Here is a 23,334-nt window from a genome sequence, read left to right as displayed (position 1 = left end):
TGTAACAACCGTAAATTTTAATACGTATTTAAATAAAATTTTCTAGTATTCAAAATATTATATTGTATTTTATTAATACTTTTCCTAATTTTTGGAATTTTCTGAGTTTTCAAAATAAATAAATAATAAAAATATAGTCTTGTATTTTAATTCCGCTAAATATTAATTTACGGTTTAGTGATTTTTGTATATAATCATTTGGTGATTAATATTATTAATGACATTGTTATTATTGATGTAGTATATAAATATTAATAAAAAGATTTTTGGTTGATGATTAATTATTAATATATTTCAGAATATTAGGTGAGATTTTCGAATTTTCCCTCTCTTATTTTCTCATTTGAATTATTTCCTAATCCCTCCCAAATCAATTTCTAATCAACTTGTAAACTCATTCCTTTTTAATTCCGAAACTTTCTCTCTCTCCATATATTTTGTCAACCTTCTCCGTATCAAATCCTATCATATTTTTTTTATGCACAAAATCTTCCCTATCTTTCAAATCTCAAATTTTTCCATAATCAAATCTTTTCTCTCTCCAAAGTTTTTAAAATCACAGCCAAATCTTTTATCTCCCGTACTCCCACTATAAAGATATACATATAATACCTAACCCTAACCTAACCTAACCTATATATATATATATATATAGGTTCTCTTCTCTTTCTTCACGTGAACAACCCAGCAGTCACCCTCATCCTTCTCTTTTTCCTTCGTTCCCAGAGAGCGCCGCCAACCCACCTCCTCCCTTTCTCTCCCTCGTTTGCTCCTACCGCCCCTCTCTCCTCGTCATCCCCACCTCCGACGAACGTCGCCGCCCTCCGTCTAGCTCCGCTTCGCCGACCGGCTTTCGCGCTTCAGCCGCTCGCCCTGTCCTCCTCCGAAACCCGAGCCCTGTTCGCCGCTGCACCCGAGCCTGCCGCCTTCGCCGTGACCCGCAGCCGCCGCCTCGAAGACGCCGCCTCCCCTGACCACCAGCTTCGCCGCCGTTCAGCCAGCAGCCCCCCGACGAACCAGTCCTCCCCTCCCCTGTTCTCCGCAGCGACGACCCCCTCGACGACCACGCCGTCGAGCCCTCACCCCGCTGCCGCTCGCCTCCGACAGACCGAGCCTCATCCTCGTCAGCAGCCGCTCGACAGATCCGCACTGTCCCGAGGCAAGATCTCGCATCTACATATTTTTCTCGCTTTACAAATATTATCAAATAATTTAATTAGATTTGATAATGTTGGTAATGTGCATATTGTGAATATTTGAAGTGGAATGTGGATAAATAGTATTATATAATGTTTTAGAGGTAATATTGAGATATTTTGTGGTAATTATGTCGGAGAATTTAACGAGCATGAAAGGATGAGTATATGCGTTGTAAATAGATTTTACGAGACATTAACAATTTTGTATATTTATGTATAACTATTTTCGGACAAGAAATGATAAGTTATGTGTTAAAATTAGAATTTACGTAATTTTTATTGAAAAGAAATTAATTAAGGAAAATTCATGAAATAGGAAAACATTATTTTCATGCAGAAAGGAATTACTATATGATATTATATAAATCATTGTTATTTTAATTTAGTTATTATGAGAAATAGTTTAAAGAATAAATTTTGGGAAAAGAATATTATTATTTATGATAGTATGACTGATCGTCGTAGAGCACGACATTTCATGTGCAAAACGACATCGGTTTCTAGTTTTCTTTTTACTGTATTATTATATTAAAGAATACGTAAGTACGGATATTTTGTATGAGAAGTTCGGACATCCCAGTAGTAAGATAGTAATGAAGCTCCCTCATGTTTTACATTCATGTTGTATTTTGTTTAAGCATTTCATGTTCATTACAGTTCTTTATTTCTGCTTCATAAACTGCTTAATCATGTTAAATATGCCTTATTATATTTATGATCTGTTGATGTGTTGAGAACCTTAGTAGTTCATGACTTAGTAGCCTTGGGCGTCATGAACAGACTTAGTGACATGTGTAAGTTTAGGCGGTGAACCCGAGTTTCAAAGGGATTATGGTTAACTTAGAAAAACGAGAAGAGTTGGGATGGGGAAGTCCTTGTTCATGTGATCGGATATAACTGTTGATGTATCTTCCTGACTCCCCCATGATCCAGTGTAGCTTGGGGTTAGTTTGTTGGGTCAAAGTGAAGCCAGTGTAGTCACTTTGGTCCGTGAATTGAATATTCACCCGGGTTTAACTTGAGTTCGAACCAGGTTAAAAACGGATTACGTGTAGCCCTCTGACCGATCCAGTGTAGCGGCGTATTGGGTATACGTAGAGGATTTGTGAACAGTCAGATATCCGGTGATATGAGTGATGACTTGTGTGAGAATTGACCAGTGACTTGTTACAGGATGGATCAGGCATAGGAATTAGTTTACCGATTGACTTGAGTATCTCTGTACTTTCTGAAAGTAGAAAATGTTCACTTAAATTACTAGAGTTACAGAATCATGTTCCATCATTACTATTGTCATAGTATGGGTCGTTAGACCATTTTATCTGTACATGTGAGATCTTGCCGTGTGCCATGCACCCTGACGTACACCTGTTTTCTCTGGTGTGCGTCAGACTTAGGAGACGGACAGGTCCAGCTAGATGTTGAAGCAGAGCCAGTGTATGCCGAGCCGGAGTATCCTTCCGATGGAGTCGAAGAGCAAACCGAAGCCTAGATGTGTTTTCCTCTGTAGTAGCTGATGAACATTAGAACTAGTTATCTTTTTATTCTTTAGTTAATGTCGGATTTTCGTATTTGGCCGTATTTTCTTTTATGGACTATGTATTTTATTTCTGTCTGGACCTGTTTTGTAATAAGGGCATGTTTGACCCATATTTTTATGTCTGGATGATTTTGCTATGGATGATATGTTTATTTCTTATTCTGGATTGTCTTTATATTCTTGCTATTGTGATCGGGGACCTGTGATTGAGATTTACGTATTTGACGCTTAGCGTATTAGATTGAGAAGAAAAGAAAAAGAAAGAATTTTAATAGTGTATATTTCTTCTCAACCTAATACGTCGCGGACTTGTTCACATCCCAATTCCTGAGTATTTTGGGAAGCGGGGCGTGACACAAGGAAATCATATTTTGTGCAGAAAACATTTCCTATAATTTGTAGAAATTGAACCAAACACCCCCTATATGTATAATGTTGTCTCTTGAGATTTAAGAAAATGATTAGAGTTGATATAAATATGCTCTGTCAACTAATATGTCTAGTTACAGGAGATGTGATGAGTCAATGTCCTGGAAAATCAAATCAAGAGGTATATCTTATAACTTCTATCTATATGATGAATAAAAGTTATATTGAAATTAGTCCATCAAATAATAAAAATTGCTATTAAGTTCTCTTATCCTTGTAAGTTGTTTCAAATTAATCCCTCATCTTCCTACTTGTACTCTTGCCTGGAGAGACTAATTTTAAAATAACTTAACTTGAAGGGGACCTAAAGTCAATTTCAACAATATGAAGGGCTAATTTTAAAATAAGTAACTTGATAAATATATACAACGCCTGCTCGGCAAAGTTGTGATTCTAGACTTTGTAAAGCCTGGAAAGAATCTTGATAACCATTTGACTAAGAGATTATCCAGGAGTGTGGTTCTGGATTTATGGAGGGGGTTAGGGTTAAGCTCATAAATGAGGTCACTAACAGCGGAAACTCAACCCTTATTTGGAGATATAGTCCCAATGTTGGTTCAATGTGATAGAAACAAGCTGGACTAGTGACACTCGTGTGGAGCATTGACCTAGATATATTTATATATCATCATGTAGTATCTGTTACTATCCCTTCTCTATGATGACGATGCTATTATGATATAGCTGATTAGGCTGAGTTTTACTCTTAATAAGTCCAATGTGTGTATTGCAGAGGGTATAATATCCAGCTATAATACCCTTGGAGGACTTACTTACGTGAGAGGAATCGTGATGGCCGCGGTTGGAGGGGCTGGGCTAACCCCTAGAAACTCTCATGAGTCGGTTATTGTGAGCATGACCTTTAACACTCAACCCGCTTTGCTCAATAGATGAAGACGTATTGTGTGTATTTTCATCAATACCTGGTACAAGGGGCTTAATTCAAGGCTTAGTCCATTATGTCCCTCAGGTGGCGATGAACTCATTAAGGAAATGTTCAAAGCTGAAAACTACCTCTCCCGAATTCATGATACGAAAGGTTGCCCAACCTATATTTTTTTTATGATTTATTGATTTATTTATTGTTTTTCGAGTTTTTAGTCAATATTGCCTTTTGGGGGGACTGCTGGATATTTTGTTAAAAAAAGTCAATTTTGCTTTCATTAATAGTAATAAGTTTTGTAATCAAAACATGTTTTAATTAGAAATTAAAAAATGAGCGTAACGACTATACATTATGGGGAATGTTATAAAAATTAATGACGAACGTTACCGTATTTAGTGCGGATTTTGTAACGGCTCTGAGACTCCGACCCTATATATAAAGCCCTCTCATTCTTGTTTCTACACAGAGCAAAAGCCTATTCTTATCTGCTCTCAACTAAGTCTTTCTCTCTCTCTCTCTCTCTCTCTCTCTCTCTCTCTCAAGTTTCAGTTACAGTTTTATAGTTTTATTGTTTACTTTTGGGCAATTCTCTTCATCTAAGCAGAAGCTATGTTCTCTCGCCCGAGTACAGAGGCCGACCGCTTCCAGGGTTTTTACCGCTAGGGGAGGGGGATCATCTGTGTCAGGGCGATAGGTGGGTCCTCAATGTTCTAGGGCAATGTTTACACGACTGCTCCCGTCAGGCTTGATATTTTCTAACTTAAACTATTATATTATTTATTTCAGAGTATTTGTTTACTTTATTCGGATTTATCTGCATTCTATAACCCTTAAATGTTGGTATATTCCCAACAATAAGCTCATTAACTTCTGTTGCTTTCATGCATACATATGTTTCTCTTATCCACAACTAGTCTAATGATCGACAAACTTCAAGAAATGTAAATATTGTTGTATTTTGAAATATGTGTGTATTTGAGTTCATGATTTTGTATTGCCTTCAGGATCATAATGTGTCCTCATATGTTTTGGGTATTGGAAGAAATCTGTGTGTTCAGTAGAGGAGACCAAAGATAGGGCTTTTCTCTTGCCTAATTTTTGTCACTCACAACTTTAAAGCAGACAGGTCATGTTTGCTTTGTTCGAGTGTTTGTTTTAAAACAAAATGAGATGATGACTAATTATCAATAATAATTGTGTATTATGCTTACCTATATACATAATTGAATGGAGGAGATGACTCAAAATAGAACTGAATATAGAAAAAATAGGATTCATGTAGCTTACCCAGAATTTTGGGCTAAAGACTCTGTTGTTGTTGTTGTTGTTGTTGTTGTTGTAAAATCAATTTATAATTGGGATCATGTATTTAGAACGTTGAACATCAAGGTCCTTCTCATGCAAAAGTCGAATGCTTCTTACACTTTCTTGATTGAAAGTATTATGTTACTTGAGATGGGGAACATATAGTAGGATTAATGTTATTGAGTTGTTGTGCTTTTGAGACCTATTGGATATATATAAGTTAGATAGTACGAAAGCTTGAATTTTTAATTTTACTAGTTAGATTACACGTGCAATGCACATGGTTGAATATCATGGTTATTTAAATTGATAAAAATTAAAAATAAAAGAGAAAATAATGTTTTTTGCGGGATTGATTATCAACATAATAATCTCTCTTTCAAATGAAATATTGTCATTGTTTTCTTCAATGCAGACTATCGCTACGTGATCTACTATTTGTGAGTTATAAACACATTGATCTAGTACAATATTTTTGTTTATTAGTATCTTGAAGTCTTTAAAAGATGGTTGATCATTCAATCCGCAAAGGAATTTTGCATATGAATTTACTTATAATATGTTCATTAAACTTTTAGTTATGGTTTGACTCATATTCACATTAATTTTTAGTTGTGGTTTCACTCATATTTATATAGTCAATCGATTAAACATATTAAAATTATAATGATCACAGTTAAAATTATATGTTAGGTTTATATTAAATATAATTTATAAAAAAATAGTACATTTAAAGTTAAAAATCTTTTAGCCACTATATAGATTGTTTGAAAGTTTTTGCGTGTATAAATTATAATGCCTAGAAATAGTGATGTGCACACTTAACTATAGCCTAATACATCTTAAGAACGACTTACTCTTTAATATCATCATTAATTGATATATCTATGCATTACACTAAAAACACAATGAAAATTTAGAAAACTACAAAAGAAATACCCTCAAAAGTTTTTAAAATTGTAAAAACAAACACCCTAAAATTTTATAATTAACAAATACACAATTTTTAAAATTGTAAAAACAAACACCCTAAAATTTTATAATTAACAAATACACAAAACTATTAAAAATTATATTAAAATCAAGGAACTACAAAAAATCATTGAAAAATTTTAAACTTTGGAGGGATAATTTGCAATGTACTAAACTTTAATTTTTTTTTGTAAATTTCAAATCTAATAGATTTTTAATTAGTTATGTTCTTTTAAAAAAAGTTATGGGTAATATTGACCATGAATTTTTTCCTAAACCTATACTGTTAAAGGGAGTATGATATTTTTTTATAATTTTTTTTATTTTCTAGGGGTTGCTAGTGATTTTGTATATTCATTTTAGTGTCTATAGGTTAGAAATTCTCATGGTGTTTTTTTTATAAATTATGAATATTAGGGTTTTTTTATAATTTTTTAAACTTATAGGCCTTTTCTATAGATTATAAATTATTTATAGACTATTTATAATTTCTATATTTTTAATTTACTAATGAGTTTGAAATTCTCAAAGTGCTTTTTGTAAAATTTGAATTTTGAGTGTTTGTTTGTAATTTTTGAAACTTTAAGGGTGTTTTCTATATATTATAAATTATGCAGGGAATATTTGTAACTCCTATATTTCTAATATAATATATTGTTAGGTTGGAAATTATCAGGATTTTTATAAATTTTACAATCTTGAGGGTTTTATCTTGCAATTTGTAACAAGTTAAGAGTTTTATTGCAAATTCCATAAAATTTTAGGGGTTGTTTGTGTTATTTTTAGATTTTTATTGTATTTATATGTTTGAAATTTTCAATGTGTTTTTTTACAAATTTTGAATTTTAGGAGTTTTTTTACATTTTTTAAAACTTACAATATACTTTCTCCAATGTCAAAAACTTTTATTTTTTAGCTAGCATATATTTTTCAGATTTCTCACTGAATTGAAATAAGTAAATTTTATAATTTTAAAGATGTTTTAATAAATTTTTAAATTTATAGGGGTGATCTAGCAATTTAAAAACTTAGAGGGTATTTTTTACAAGGTCTAGGAATTGAAATTGTATTATCCTGTAGCTAAATAAATAAATATAATTTAAAAGTAATAATTTAAATTATTAAGCGTCTAATGTTCGTTCATGCGAGAAAGTAAAGTAATCTATGGTCTGTATACTTATATAGTCAATCGATTAAACATATTAAAATTATAATGACCACAGTTAAAATTATATGGTGGGTTCACATTAAATATAATTTATAAAAAATAATACATTAAAATTTATAAAAAATAATACATTAAAATTTATAAAAAATAGTACATTAAAGTCAAAAACCTTTTAACCAACATATTGATTGTTTAAAAGTTTTTGCATGTATAAACTATAGTGCCTAGGAATAGTGATGTGCATACTTACCTATAGCCTAATACATCTTAAGAACGATTTACTCTTTAATATCAGCATTAATTGATGTATCTATGCATTACACTAAAAACACAATAAAAATTTAGAAAACTACAAAAGAAATACCCTCAAAAGTTTTTAAAATTGTAAACAAACACCCTAAACTTTTATAATTAACAAATACACAAAACTATTAAAAATTACATTAAAATCCAAGAAACTACAAAAAATCATTGAAAAAATTCAAACTTTGGAGGGGTAATTTGCAATGTACTAAACTTAAAGATTGTTTTTTTTATAAATTTCAAATCTAATAGATTTTTATTAGTTATGTTCTTTTTAAAAAAGTCATGGATAATATTTACCATGAAAAGTTTTTTCTAAACCTATACTTTTAAAGAAAGTATGATATTTTTTTGTAATTTTTTATTTATTTTTAGGGTTGCTAGTAAATTTGTATATTCATTTTAGTGTCTATAGGTTATAAATTCTCATGGTGTTTTTTTATAAATTATGAATATTAGGGCTTTTTTGTTATTTTTTAAACTTATAGGTCTTTTCTATATATTGTAAATTGTTTATAGACTATTTATAATTCCTATAGTTTCAATTTACTAATGAGTTTGAAATTCTCAGAGTGTTTTTTTTTATAAAATTTGAATTTTGAGTATTTTTTTGTAATTTTGAAACTTTAAGGGTATTTTCTATAAATTATAAATTATGCTAGGGATATTTGTAACTCCTATATTTTTAATATACTGTTAGGTTAGAAATTATCAAAATTTTTTATAAATTTTACAGTCTTGAGGGTTTTATCTTGCAATTTGTAAAAAGTTTAGAGTTTTATAAATTTTTAGAATTTTATCTTGAGGGTATTTTTTACAAGGTCAAAAAACTTTTAGGTGCTGGCTAGCATATATTTTTTCGATTTCTCTACAAATTAAAATAAGTAAAAGATTTGAATTATATCAAACATATCACCTTTATCCAATAACATGTTAAGTCTCATTATGGATATGATAAATAATTTAATTATAAATTCAAAGAAGATAAGAAAATTAGAATAGATTAGGATAACAATATAATATTTTAAAAAAAATTAAGAGTAATATTGACCATGAAAAGATTTTCCTCAACTCGTACTTTTAAAGGGAGTATATAATATAATATAATATAATTTTAGTTTTTTATTTTTTGACGGAGAATCTATTTTACGACTAATTACGATTTGGATGACCAATATCAGAAAACGTAATTGAAAAAGTCCTATCCAAATCATGCATACTTTATAGATTATAAACAATACCAATTCATCCAATTAAGTACTGCAATGAAAATAATGCGTTTAGTTTTGTTCAAAGAAGAACATAGATGCCTCCGTGAAATGATTAGATGGATTGTGCCAATGGATCCTTCAATTCATAAATTATTTTGAAATGCGCCCCTTTAATAAGGAGTAAAAGTAATAATTGGAGTCATTAACTTGAAATGACTAGTTGGATTGCACTTGCAATGCACGTGGTAAAATTTTTAATATTTTTTTAAATTATAATTTTATTTAGGCAGAGATTTAGTATAAATTTATTGAATGTAAACAATATAGCCAAGATATGAACAAAATTTAAAAATTCACAACGTTTGTACAATAAAATTAAATTTAGGGATAGTTTAGACAAATACACCACAAATAGTAGAGATTCGTGTACCAAACATTTGAAGACTTAAATAATATACTAAACTCAATCTCTGTCCACTCTCATTTGGTTTCTCTGAGGAAAATCTAGGATTCGATTCATACATTCTTCACACTGATGAATTATCACTGGTTGATGCAGATTGGTCATCTATAACTTGTCTTCGTCTCACATTAGGTGTAGTTTCATGGTCATATGACTGACATTGGCTCCCAGCAGTAGGCTTTCATATGCATTTCCTACCTCTGTTGAAGCTTCTCCCTTGTGAGCTAGGCTTTTTGTTACTACTCGCATGATGTTGGTTCCTTCTAAGTTAATTGTATATTAGTGGCAGGATGTTCTGGAGGTCTGGTTCGGGGATGAACCCTATTCGATACAAGCTTTCTTTCATCTTTCTATAGGTGATAGATATCATGCAGGTTGAAATAAATTTGTTAACTGTCATAAATGCTAGGGATGATATGACATCCTTCTCTATCTAATTAAAGTAGATTTAGCATGCACCTCTTCGTAGGATCTGCAGGTACACAATGCTTTGCCAATTTAGCTCCCTTCCCATTCAAGACAATAACTGACCTGTATCAACAAAGTATCTTCATAGTATTAGAATGTATAGGAAGTATAAATTGTAAGAAGGAATTATATATCAAAATACCTCATTACCGGAGGGAATGTAAAATGGTCACAAAATGTTCAAACACATTATTTGCCTGTCACAACTCGCAAACAACCTCAATCAGACATCTAATAACCGACAGCAAAAGTTCCCTTTTCCGATGATGATGACGTCAGCCCTATGCCTCCACTTCTCAGCACCAGCAAAATTCCTTGTGTAACTCAGGCAGGATCTCAAGCTAAGAGATGGCAGAAAAGGTTCATAATTGCACTTATTTATTGAAACAAGAACTTGATACATTCACCTCATTCTACATGGTTAGGTAAACTGCAGTATTGCCTGCAGTTCTTATAGGCACCACTTCATTTGTAAACAAATAAAAAACACTTTACAAACATGAATAGCGTTGCTGATAGAACTCAAACATGACATTGGAAGAGGAGGGAGCTGAGCGTTTCACAATAGCAGTCTCCATCTCCCAGAGGGTGGAGACAGAGAATGGTCCAAATCTTGCTTGCTCTTTGTCCGTCTCAATTTAGCTTTGAATCTTGACTTTGCCATGAGTGTCTGCACCGTGTTTGCAAAGTTGCCTACTGCCATAATTACCAGCAAGATGCCACAAAATATGACCTGCATTATCAAAGTAGAAGTCAAGAGACATCCATGCCAAGACGGTAGACATTACATATTCTATAAGAAGAAACAAAAGAAAATAGGACAAGGTTTTCTTGCCTGCCACTCGGAAGCAACGCCAACAAAAGCAGTTTTAAGAAGCAGTATCCCAACGTACGCCTCAAAACCCTAAACTCGAAAAAAAATGTTTAAGATACTATGAGTAATTTCGATTACTAATGCATACAATGAAAGATACACTTGAAATGAAAATGTGGTAGCTGGCACGGTGTGACTCCACAATTCATTTGAAATTTATCTTTCCTAGACGGATGCTTTTGAATCTAAATTACACTAAACAGCAACAACAAAAGAATCTTTAGCCAACAACGAGGTTGTAATTATGCAGCTTAACCTTATACATGTAAAGTAAAAAAAGATGGGGGCACAGAAGCCATAGTTGGCCTTCTACACCGGCAGTTTCTCCCCACACAACATCCATTCTCCTTGCCTGCAAAGAGAGAGAAAAATGAAGAGAGACGGCACTTAGACTTGATCATATGGAGGAATATAAAATTAAAAAAAAAACAGGGTTAATTGCAGATACACCTCCTGTACTACAGAGATATAGACATTTATATGCCCATAAGACTAATTTATTAGCACTTGCATCCTCTGAACCTCAAGCCATGTTATTCTCTCATTAGGTTGTTAGGTTGAGATGTCATCTGGGAATCATGTGAATAACTTTTCCCCTTGATATTTAGAGGACAATTTATTTTTTAGAGTTAAACTAATATAGTTTTAAACAAAGGAACATGATTCAACAGAGTAAAAAGACACAAAAATCTATTTGATGGACAAGACATCAAAGCATATGAGAAAAAAATCCGTAAAAACAATAGGAAAAAAGAAATTCCAAGGTTTATAAACAAGGGCCTTACAAGCAGTAAAAACAAGGACAAAGATTCAGAAGATTTGGAAGGCGACAAAATTAATGTAACCCGCACAAATTTTGCATGCAAAACACCAGTTGAGAAGTGCTTGCTTGCTTCTACACTAAGTCTGAATTTTCTGTCTTTTCTCTTATCGGATACTAAAGGCTTCTGCCAAGTCATATTAGAAAGAAGTCAACATGTACCATCAAACTCAATAATCTCTTGTATGTATGCTTGTATGAGTTTGAGCAGGTTAGTACCTATTAAATGTTACTTTATACTTGCAGGTTATTGCCTCAAAAAATTTATATACATCCGCTAAATTTATCCATTAAACAAGCACAATAGTTGAAGATTAATAATTTATCAATCCGCATAGACAGATGAATAGGAAACCAAAGAGTAAAGCAGTCATGGCAGCATTTGCTTTACCAAAGGGTGCAAAAATTCACTATGATAAAAATTCAAGTCAAAAATATATGATGTTACCTTGCCTAAAGCAATGCGAGTATACAACCGCTGGCGCTAGTATCTATTTTGTAGAAGCATTGCAAAACATTGCATGACCGCCCATACAAGAAACAATTCAACCCCTTTCTGCGCAAAATTCGTGTTAGATTGGATATAATAATTATCAAATTAATATATAAATAAGAAATTAACTACATGCTTGTTGGCACAATCAGGTTGCCCTTTTATCTCCCATGTGAGATTCACAAGAGCCATCAACATAGCACAATAATGACGGAATATCCACCTGCAAGAGCACAAGTAAAAATTGTTTTATGAAAAGCAATGATGTCCTAGATAATAAACAATTATATAAATAGTAATTTGTTCTATCTAAATGTTGAAATGAGATTCTCGTATTCATAATTAAGGCGTCATTGTAACTCACCAATAAAAGTTAAAGCATTATAATAGTTGAGCTTGGTAGCACAAAATCTGAACTCAGCTGACAAGCTGGTTTACATGGATAGGGTTTGAAGATTCATAATTATATAAGATCATGTGGATAGGGTTTGAAGATCTTTAATTATATCAGATCATGTGGATGCCCCCTCATTGCCATTCCAGGTTTCATGCTGCGCTAAGTGAACTGAACCCACTGAAATCCTACGCTGGATGTACCAATTCAATATACCCTTGAACAGATGCATTTTAATATCAAGTTAACCATATTGTTAACTTGAATTCTGCATCAATATAATAAGCAAAATTAAATCACTATGAACACAATAAAGGTGGTAGTTGTATTGCTTGTAGGTACTGATAGAGAAACAATCTTCCCTACAAAAAGCACTAAATAGGTACATTAAGTTTACCTCAATCAGAGATAGAAAATATTAACCTGAGTAACATTTGGTGACAGATTTTATATCTATTTAGCCTAAACTAAAATCAGCAATGACCCTGACATGCTCCCTTAACTGTAAGTTTATCCAATGTCAAAAAGATGGAAGGATGATTATTAACAATGGCGAATATAACTTCCATTTACTCTGAGTATGTTCTCTCGCAAAGCTAAACTTGTATAGAGAAATAATAGCTATGCCTGGGAAGAAAACAACAAATGTTTAATCCAAAACAACATCTTCAACCACAAATTCCAAACAAAAACATATGATGATGATATGCAATTGAAAGGTACTATCTACCTGGTAGAGCTGAACTACCAATGCTGGGAAGCATCCATTCCAAATCCAAGACCTTAATAGTAGCATAGTGGAGGGAAAGAAAAGAAACAGAAAGGTCGTTCGATCCTGCAAAAAGAAAGTTACGCTATTGTCAAATGTGATTTTGACCTACCAAGAGATAATGACAGCATATTATTGCATGGCTTTGATGGAAAGTTTTCTTTTCTTTCATATGCATCTAAAATCACAATGCACTACGTTGCAAAGTACATCATCTTCATCACATTTACTCACAAAATTATGTCAACCTCTAAGCAAGAAGATGGTTGCTTTCCAGTTACATCTAGATTGTTTATAGATAGTCATGAAATTCATATATCAGCATGCTTGTCTGACGGCACTGTCAGGTTACAAGGTGGAATTTCTAAACTTAAATCTACCTTTCATTATGTAAATGTAATATATTTAACTTAATAGGAACATATTATGAGAATTTTCACCAACGCAAGCCTACTACCAGAATTGAATCATAGGGAATAAAGAAAAGAAATCTCCTACTAATGGCCGAGTCAGCATCCCTAATGACTAACTAACCTTGGCAATTTTATGTGATGTGCTCAAACGCAGAACATGCCACTGATACTTTTTCGTAATTTACTTCTTAGAAGGATGAGAATCAATAAGATGCAAGGAAGAATTATTTGTTAATGTCACTAAACACTAATAACTTAGGATTAGATGGTGATGGAACAGCTCAGAATATGTTTGATTAGGTTGCCTATAAGCTTTGGATGATTCTCTTCAATCTAACTTTTCAATAGAACAAAGACACTATCATGTGGTTTGGTCAAGTTCAGATTTATTGGTAGATTTTCACTGGAGATATTAAAAGTAAAGTTTTTATAGAGCTGCAACCTTCAGATCCCTCATTTAATTAAGTATTCTTAACAATACATCATCATGATTACATGATCACCATAAAATGTTAGTTTTCTAAGGTTGATCTTCCACACTTTGTGCATTTTCTAGTTAAACAAAGACCATGAAAAATGAATGAAGTGAAAGTACAGGTGAAGAAAGTACAACAAGAGTGTCCCGAAAACCTTGGAAACGGACCTACCAACATGATGGTGGTGCGATTTCAAGAAGGATTAAAACAAAAACTGCTTTTATAAGTTGACAGATACATAAGAGTTTCTTGAACATGAGTACTAACACAGAAACTGCCTAAAAACAATCATTTGGTATTCATGAGCCGCAAATTTGCACCATAGATGAGAAGGAAACCTTGTCATGGTCCATTCAAGCCTATAGAAAACCTAGAGATATGCATGCAAATCTTTAGAATTTACACTAAGTACTCTTCTAATTATCCAACAATAACAAGAATGAGCCCTCTTTATCAAATATGAAGTTTCAACTTTCAAACATGAAAGACAGCTATGTAACCAAATAAACAAAACAACTTAACCTGTATTATTAATAACAACCTGCCGCAATGTTGAATATGCGGACGAGTGTTCTTTTTAACGGTTAAGAACTAACCGGCGGTGCGGGTTAAGTGCCGACTTATCCTTGCTTAGGTTTCAGGATAGAATACCCCAGAATCGGACTCTGGTGTCTTTTTGTGCGGAAAAAGACTAAACCGGCGACGCGTGTTAGGCGTCGGCATATCCTTTCTTAGGATTCAGGATGAACTTCCTAGTACCTGTGAGGCACAAATTTTGGGAGTTGAAAAAAGGTGATGTCTTCTCTTGGGGCAAAGACGAACCCAAAATGGGAGAGGAAGAATTTTATATTCTATTTGGAAGAAGAGATGACACATCCCCCTCTGAAATATGGCATTTTGCACGGTATAATTCTTCATCTAGCTAGACAACCAAAATAAAATCATTAGTCTTTAGATGACTTTACAGGTAAACATTTTGATAGGTTGAAGAAGTCCATAATTTGCCATGTTAATAGAACTGGAATTTTAACTACAATATTTTTCGCAACCACATAACATGTATATGGGCTAGATTATAACAATCATATACCTTCTAAAGGAAGTAAACACAGAAACTTGGCTCTTCAAATGAAAAAGCTCAATAGCCTAACAAAATTGATTTAACAAATAGAAGCATAATGAGGGAAAAAATTCACAATACTCTTGCCACTGATAAAACCTCTAGATGTTTTGTATAAGGAAATCCAATGATTACAGACCAAGACAAATTAGACAAGATTTTTTTAAATATTAAACCATTTAAGGAAATTCCAAATCAGTAAACTAATAGTTACAAAATAAGGGTTAAAAAAATTTTATAAACTTCGGTCTCTCATGCAGAGGTATATTAATATCCGCCAACACTACAAATATAAAAAAGCTATAATCTCAAGTTTTCATGGTAAGTTACATAAATCTTCCTTTAACCATTCACATATAAGAATGCATATATTAAAATAATAATTTGGAATGTAAAATATAGTTAAAATACAGTTAATAAGATATTTTTTAACATAAATCTCATTATTGTAAATTTTCTATCAATATGATTTATGTATTCTTATAAATCATATTGATAAGATTTATAAGAGTCATAAATCAAGCTATCACGAATAGTAAGGGACTCAAATTTCCATATTCTAAGCGCAACAAAGCTTCACTCCCTCCTTAGGCTAACCTGCTTCCTCCAACCTTACATCTGTTATACATCGTTTTCCACTGAAAATTACAGCCGCTCCAAATTGAGAACAATCAAAATATCCAAATTTTCCCTTGGAAACCAAACAAATACTACGCATCCATAAACATAATACTGGCTCCTCATCCATGACTTACTCTAGGAGCATTTCTCGCGACCAAACAGCTACTAAATAATAATTTTCCCACGAAAATTCATGTTGTTCTAAATCCAGGACATCAAATAAATTGCAACATGACATCAATGGAACATTAATGCATGCATGTCTCTCCCTCAGAGCATCAAAATGAATACAAATGTATAGACTTTTTAGGCAGTTGCCTATCTAATTCAGTACATATTCAACAAAGCCCAATCAAAAGTAGGTTGGTTTACATGCATGCATGTCAAAAATCGAAACAAGATGACTCAAATTTCCTCAAAAAAAAAGTTCCAGCAAACAAATTGAAAAAGATTCGAAATCGAGATCTAGTTTTGAAATCGGAATCTCACCTTCTCAGCATTCCTCCGATCGATTTCGCCCCTGCGGATAGCGGAATTGGCAGCGGTCTTCAGCTTCCTGAGATCGGACTCTAGGGAAAGCGCCCGCTGCCAAAGTCCCTGCTCCTAGTTCAACGTTCTCGAGATCAGCGACGACGCCGACTCCTGAAGCTCCCACGCGAGCTCCCCTAGCCTCGTCGCCTCCTCCATCAGCCCTCGATCCGCAGCCTCGTCCGTCGCCGGCGACCTCTCTCCCATCGGGATCGATCTCTAGGGTTTCTTTATCCTTTTTTTTCACTTTTCTTTTTTATAATACGAGAAATTGAGAAATTGTTACCCGTCCTTCAAGATGAAAGAAGGAGTGATGAAAAAACATTTAAAAATCAAAAGTAAAATTTAGAAAAGGATCAAATCATACATTCGTCAAAGAGTCTCCTTCGTGATTGTAAGCGATGCCCAAAATCTGAGAAGTGAGGAGATGATGGCAGAGGAGGTGCGGTGATGATGAGGGCAATAATACTCAACGTTGGTAATTAATGATTTAAGAAAGTGGGAGGTCGTTGCCGGAGCTGAAGCGTAAGAGGGTGTTGCCGGATCTGAAGCGTAACAGATGGTGGCTTCTACGAAGTCGTAACCGACGGAGGAACGAATGCGGGCTACCAATTTCTTAACTCTATTTAATGATAAAAAGGGGTAATTTTGTTATTAATCATAATAGTTGAAGGGTATTTTTGGGAAGAAAAAGTTTTTCCCAAACTCCCTCTTTTAAAGGGTAGATAGATAGATAGATTACGAGAATCGTGAGACCCGATAATAAAGTCAATGAGTTGAGGGGTTTATTTGAAAATAAGTAATTTATTTATATTACAGCTCCTAAAAATATTTTTATCCGCAAATTTAAAAAGATTTTTCTAAAAAAATTGCTTAACAATTATTTTTTGATTTCTTCACACAAATACCGCAGCAATGCACAGATCAATTTTACTCGTTGTATATTAGACCCATCTCTTCTCTTTCTTAGTCTCCCCATTTGGGGGGAGAATGTAATAAGTATAACTATATTAGTGTAGTTTAATTAAGACAGCTATCACAAGTTTTTTTGTGTGGTTTGAATCTATCTAGCGTTTTTTTTTAAAGTACCTAATAAGGGATCTGGGGTTTAAATTGTAAACATGAACATTTGAGGTCTCGTATGCAATCGACAAAGACTTAGGGGTCTATTCACAAAACACCCTAAAAAAAAATAGCCGCCAACGTAGTGGGAGGAAAACCACCGCGATTCCGACAACCGCCCATTTTCTCCTTTTCTCTTCCTCCTCTCTCCAAAACCCCAAATAAACCCTACAAAGTCGAAAGAATTAATCGGATCGAATCGAATCGTGATCGAAGAAGATGAGCACGGTGGACAAGATGCTGATAAAGGGTATTCGAAGCTTCGACCCTGAGAACAAGAACGTCATCACCTTCTACCGCCCCCTAACCCTAATCGTCGGCCCTAATGGCGCTGGCAAAACCGTAATTTTATCTCTCCCTCTCACTTTGCTCGCACTTTCCTCTATTCTTCGAAACCCTAGCGGTACCAATTTCATTGTCGTCGTTGTCGTTGTTGTTGTTTCAGACCATCATTGAATGCTTGAAGCAGGCCTGCACCGGCGAGCTCCCTCCCAACTCTCGCTCCGGCCACTCCTTCATCCACGACCCCAAGGTATAAATTCCTCACCTTTTAGGTTTTTATAGCAACCATTTCGATTAACAAGAAGAGAATGGTGATGGGTCCCGTCGAATTCCTTTGTTAAGGTCGCCGGCGAGACCGAAACCAAAGGGCAGATCAAGCTCCGGTTCAAGACTGCCGCGGGTAAAGATGTTGTGTGCATTCGGTCCTTCCAGCTCACGCAGAAGGCGTCGAAGATGGAGTTCAAAGCCCTCGAGAGTGTTCTCCAGACAATCAACCCTCATACTGGAGAGGTGACACTAGCACCTACGCATACTTGTTAACCCATTTGTGGAAATTGTTGTTTTTGTGCCGCATTATGTGATGGTAAAATGTTTTGTGAGCTGCAGAAGGTTTGCCTTAGCTATAGGTGTGCGGATATGGACAGGGAGATCCCCCAGTTGATGGGGGTATCTAAGGCCATATTGGAGAACGTTATCTTCGTGCACCAGGACGAATCGAATTGGCCTGTGCAGGATCCTTCCACTTTGAAAAAGAAGTTTGATGATATCTTTTCTGCTACTCGGTACCTTTGAATGCTTTATTGTTTGTCTCTGTTCTTGTTATTTGAATAAATTGTAGATGTAAGGATTTGATCCTATGTTTGTTGATGGATGCTGGTTTCCTATGTTTATGCTATTTCATTGAGTCAATATGTTTGAATTTAGAAAAAAAGGTGGAAAACCGATAGTGAATATGATAACCACATTGCAGAGACACATTTTTAGGTTACTGCAAATTTGTGCTTGAATTTAATTAACAGTCACTGTCAAATTCATTTTAAAATTGAGATTTCAAATATAACTACAGATTTTAAACTGTAGTTTTTTTCATTTGATATGACAAATGTTAAAGCAGCTGAACATGGAGGTTTTTGGATAGAAATGAAGTCAGATCCTGAGATGATTATAAGAATAATAATACTGAGGAGGGCTTAATGCAATTCAACTCTTAGTCTTTTTTGAATCTGTTGGTTAATGGTGTATTAAGAATGTGGTTTATATCACATCCATAAAATAAAATTATAAAATAAAAATTTTGTTTGAGGAATCAAATGGTACAATGGTACATTTTCATCATATAAGATTAAATAAGATTGAGTTTCTGATCCTTATTACATTAAGAATGCATGCTAAGCTTTTGTTTCACGCATCCAGCTCTCAATACGTCGGTGATCCAGTGTTGAATTTAAGGAATCATAAAGACAAAGTAATGCCTTTGATATCCTTCACAATTATTGTTTGGGAAATTAGTCCTGTTTATTTGTGTTTTGACTTGGATTTATTTCTACAAGTACATATTGACTTGTATGATTTTGTGAGTCTTTTAGCGATTCTGTTCAATGTTGAATTTTCTTCTTTGCTCTCGATTTTCTGATATTTTTTTTATAAAAGAAATTCCATGCATTTGAATTTCAAGCCAGCTATTTTGTTATTGTGTTTCATGAATGCTGATCTCATACAATATGATCCCACTTTATCTTTGTGTGTTGTATAGTTATACAAAAGCTCTAGAGGTTATAAAAAAGCTTCACAAGGATCAGGCACACGAGATAAAGACTTACAAGTTGAAATTAGAGAATCTTCAAACTCTGAAGGATGCAGCTCATAAGGTTGTATTCCTTTCTGACATGTTATTTCTTTTATATCTTTTTATTCTCTCATATCTATGATCTTAGTTTTCTTGTTCTATGTTCATTTATTATTTGAATATATGCTAAAATAGAACTAAATTTGTTTATCCAGCTCCGGGATAGTATATCCCAGGAGCAGGAGAAAAGTGAATCCCTAAAAGCACAAATTAAGGAACTGGAGAGGAACATTCAAGGTGTAGAGGACAAAATCTTGCATACAGAAACTACTTTGAAGGAATTGCGGAAACTCGGAGACCAGATTTCAACGAGTACTACTGCGAGGAGCACTTTATTTAAGCTGCAACAGACACAGTATGCTGCCCTTGCTGAGGAAAATGAAGGTCGGCTAAGAAACCTGACCTTTACATATTGAACATATACAAACATGTGATTGTTGTACAAACGTGCAGAATATTTATTTCCCTTGTTTATATTTTATGCCTTGTTGTTTATTCTCATTCTGTCCATTTGAGGTTTCCAACAGTTTTATGAGTTGTTCTTTCGATTACTCTGATATTGTTTGATAACGGGGGAATGATTCTCATTCTTCTGCATCTCCATAGGCTGCAATACTACTAGCTGTTGCTTTACATGCATTTATCTTTTCAGTAGTATGCAGGTTAACTTTTTTGCTGGCTTCTTCAATGGCTTTTCTCTTCTTTCATCTTTTTTAGATACTGATGAGGAGTTAAAAGAATGGCAAAGCAAATTTGAAGAAAGGATCGCATTACTACAGTCTAAAATTAGTAAGCTGGAAAGAGAGATGAATGATGAAGAAACCAGAAGTTCCACATTTTCACAGACAATTAATGAGTCCATGCGAGAGATCGGGAAACTTCAAGCTGAAGCTGATGTAATGTGCCGCTTCTATGTTTCATTGGTTTCACATTTACCTTTTATGATATGCAGTTGACATTGTATGTATCTCAGGCTCACATATCTTTGAGGCATGAACGTGATTCAAGGATACAAAAGATTATTGGTAAGCATAATCTTGGGTTCCTTCCTGATGCCCCTTTCAGCGATGATGTGGCTGCCAGCCTCACAAATAGAATTAAAACAAGGTTGTTAGATCTTGAGAAGGGCTTGCAGGACAAAAAGGTACATTTAGTCTTAAATATAATTTTCGTCTAAATATTTTTGGCAGTGTATACAACTGTACTGCCAATGCAATCTAGTCATTGATAGCTCATGATACTTATTAACTTCCTTTTGAAGTGCCTGTCGCAGTGCTTCTTTTGCTTTCTATCTCGTAAAATCAGTGTTACCCATACACAAGACATGAGTGCTATGTTGTCATGCCCTGGGCCAGCGGGCCCGTTGGCGCGTGCAAGTCGTAGGAGCCACCTTTAGAGTCCACATCGCGTGGCGGTGATACTGGGATGTGCTAATTGTCATGCCGCGATGAGTACGTCGCCTTTGTAAGGTAGGGTAAATGTGACATCCCACTAACAGCGACAACAATAGTGACATTTGCAAAAAATTTAGTCCCACATCGGTGGGAGAATGAGAAATTAAAGGGTTTATATAGTGAAAGCTAAAGACTCAAGTGTAACATCGGCTAGTCGATTTTGGCAGTGGTTTGAGCTAAACAGTGCGTTACACTCGGTCCCGCGGGCCCGGGGCGTGACACATGTGGTCAAGACCACATCTTTTATAATAGGCTACAACAACTTATATATTTATTGAGTTGTATATCTGCACACATTGATTATCACATCCTTAAAGGAGCAACTTGTTCTCTTTAGCACTACTTGTTCACCTCTTTCATGACATTGGAATAGCAGTATTCCAGTTTGGATGATTAGAAAAGTAACGAAACTTGTTACTATCTCTTTCTATCTTTCTCTTTTAGGTAATTGCTAGATAATATTTCCAAGTCTGTTTTAAAACAGTCGTGTCCTATTTTCTCCCTTTTTATCACATGATATTTGAATCATAGGAAACATTTATCAAGTTCTCTGATCTAAGAGTCCAGCACTTATAATTTTTGTAAAGAAATGGGATTATCCTGGGAACACTGCTTAAAGTTATAGTTAGGGCTATTTCCTTTTCAGTCTTCCTTAATGCATTCTATCCTGACCAGCAACTATCAACTATTTGTTCTATTGTTGTAATAATCATCCCCTGGGTAAGTTCTGAATCTGATGGAAACAATACATTCAGCTTCTGCTGAAACTCCTCTGACTTCTCTAGTTGATATATGGAGAGAAAGAAGAAATTTTTACCTATTTATGAATTCTTCTTTTGAGTCTTGATGATCAAACTGGCAACTTACTGAACATTAGGTTGAACGTAACATTGTGCTTAGTGTTTCATCAACTGCTACTGATGATCTGTATGGAGTTGCCTGTAGATTCAGCCTCTATGTCTAAAGTATTAATATGGACTCTGTAGTAGTAATCCAAGGATCTTTCATTGCCAGTTCTATTGCATTTTGTATGAAACAAAAACTTAATGACAGGCTGAGTGGTCATGTATTTGATGCTACTTTGATAAATTCAGGAGAACCTAGTTTTGTAGGGTAGGTAGACTGGAGTTTTTTGCTTTGGCTGATGCTGACTTGGATGCACATTCTCTTGCATGCTATTACAGTCAAGCACTTTGCTTTCCCATGTTGGCTCAAGTTCAAGATCCAGCTAGATTGCTTTCTCCTGTTGGGAAAAAAAAGCTCTACTAGGTTTGAATATTTTGTATGGATCCTATAAAAACATATTATCATGGAAAATTATTGCAGATTTTATATTTTTAAGAGAACAATGGAGATTTTATGTTCTTCAATATCTCTTTACCTTTTGATATAGCAGATAAATTCTGGTGCATAAAACTTGCTTTTTTAAGCAACTACTCTTAACAATTGTGCAATTACAGAAATCAAATGAATCGGAACTAAAATTTTTATGGGAGCGATATGTCAAGGCAAATGCTCAATGCAGTGAAATTGATGGGCAAAAGCAGGCAAAGTTTCAGACAAAGGTCTGTAATGAAATATCTGCATGACATCTGATTTTCTTATTTCCATCAATCACTATACTAAGGTAATTTTTTCTTTGTTCCCAGGCAGGTATTATAAAGCGCATGAAGGAGAGAGAGAATGAGCGTGATATTGCAGAACATGAACTGTCCAGCCTTAACCTTTCTAATATAGATGAGAAGGAAAAAAAATTGGTAATTACTTAACTTGTAAAAGAGCTCACCGTTTCTGAACTCAATCTTAACAAGGGCTTACTTCTTTCCCTGAAGCAAATTGAGATGGAGCGCAAGGCACATGCACTGGGGAGCAGGGACTACGAGTCTACCATAAACCAAAAAAAGACTGAAATGTTTAGCCTGGAACAAAATATTAAGGCTCTTTACCGTGAAAAAGATATTATGGCCAGTGATTCTGAAGATAGAGTTAAGCTAGATTTGAAGAAGGAGGAGCTAGCAAACTGTAAACGCAAACTGAAGAAAATGCAAGTTTTGCCCAGTTTAGTTTCAGTTTGATATTTTTTTGGTATTATAAATCTCATATCCTCGTATGAATTTTTTTGGTACATTTTATATATTATTTACTTTCAGATTGGATGAATGCAATGACAAAATTAGA

At 34.2% G+C, this 23,334-nt stretch overlaps 1 protein-coding gene, 2 long non-coding RNA genes and 1 pseudogene across 3 annotated transcripts in view; 1 reads left to right on the top strand and 3 right to left on the bottom strand.

Annotated features, from left to right (window-relative positions):
- On the bottom strand, positions 9,349 to 10,080 carry LOC109830071. Its single transcript, XR_002244198.1, has 2 exons — positions 9,936 to 10,080; positions 9,349 to 9,826 (listed from the first exon to the last, which is right to left on the bottom strand). It is a non-coding gene; the product is annotated as an uncharacterized LOC109830071 (long non-coding RNA).
- LOC109830069 lies at positions 10,296 to 13,397 on the bottom strand (annotated as a pseudogene).
- Positions 15,038 to 17,037, bottom strand: LOC109830070. Its single transcript, XR_002244197.1, has 3 exons — positions 16,820 to 17,037; positions 16,414 to 16,743; positions 15,038 to 15,105 (listed from the first exon to the last, which is right to left on the bottom strand). It is a non-coding gene; the product is annotated as an uncharacterized LOC109830070 (long non-coding RNA).
- LOC109830754 (DNA repair protein RAD50-like) overlaps positions 17,662 to 23,334 on the top strand; it is a 17,789-nt gene continuing 12,116 nt past the window's right edge. Inside the window, 12 exon segments of the mRNA XM_020398116.1 lie at positions 17,662 to 17,916; positions 18,020 to 18,106; positions 18,199 to 18,366; positions 18,463 to 18,638; positions 19,610 to 19,724; positions 19,858 to 20,086; positions 20,420 to 20,598; positions 20,676 to 20,846; positions 22,617 to 22,721; positions 22,806 to 22,913; positions 22,989 to 23,214; positions 23,307 to 23,326. Of these exon segments, the coding sequence (XP_020253705.1) occupies positions 17,794 to 17,916; positions 18,020 to 18,106; positions 18,199 to 18,366; positions 18,463 to 18,638; positions 19,610 to 19,724; positions 19,858 to 20,086; positions 20,420 to 20,598; positions 20,676 to 20,846; positions 22,617 to 22,721; positions 22,806 to 22,913; positions 22,989 to 23,214; positions 23,307 to 23,326 (1,707 nt within the window). The 5' untranslated portion in view covers positions 17,662 to 17,793.

This window comes from Asparagus officinalis, chromosome 2 (assembly GCF_001876935.1).
Source record: "Asparagus officinalis chromosome 2, Aspof.V1, whole genome shotgun sequence".
Taxonomy (NCBI): Eukaryota; Viridiplantae; Streptophyta; class Magnoliopsida; order Asparagales; family Asparagaceae; genus Asparagus; species Asparagus officinalis.
The sequence above is the reverse complement of the archived record's forward strand: the minus strand, read 5'-3'. Positions and strand labels throughout refer to the sequence as shown.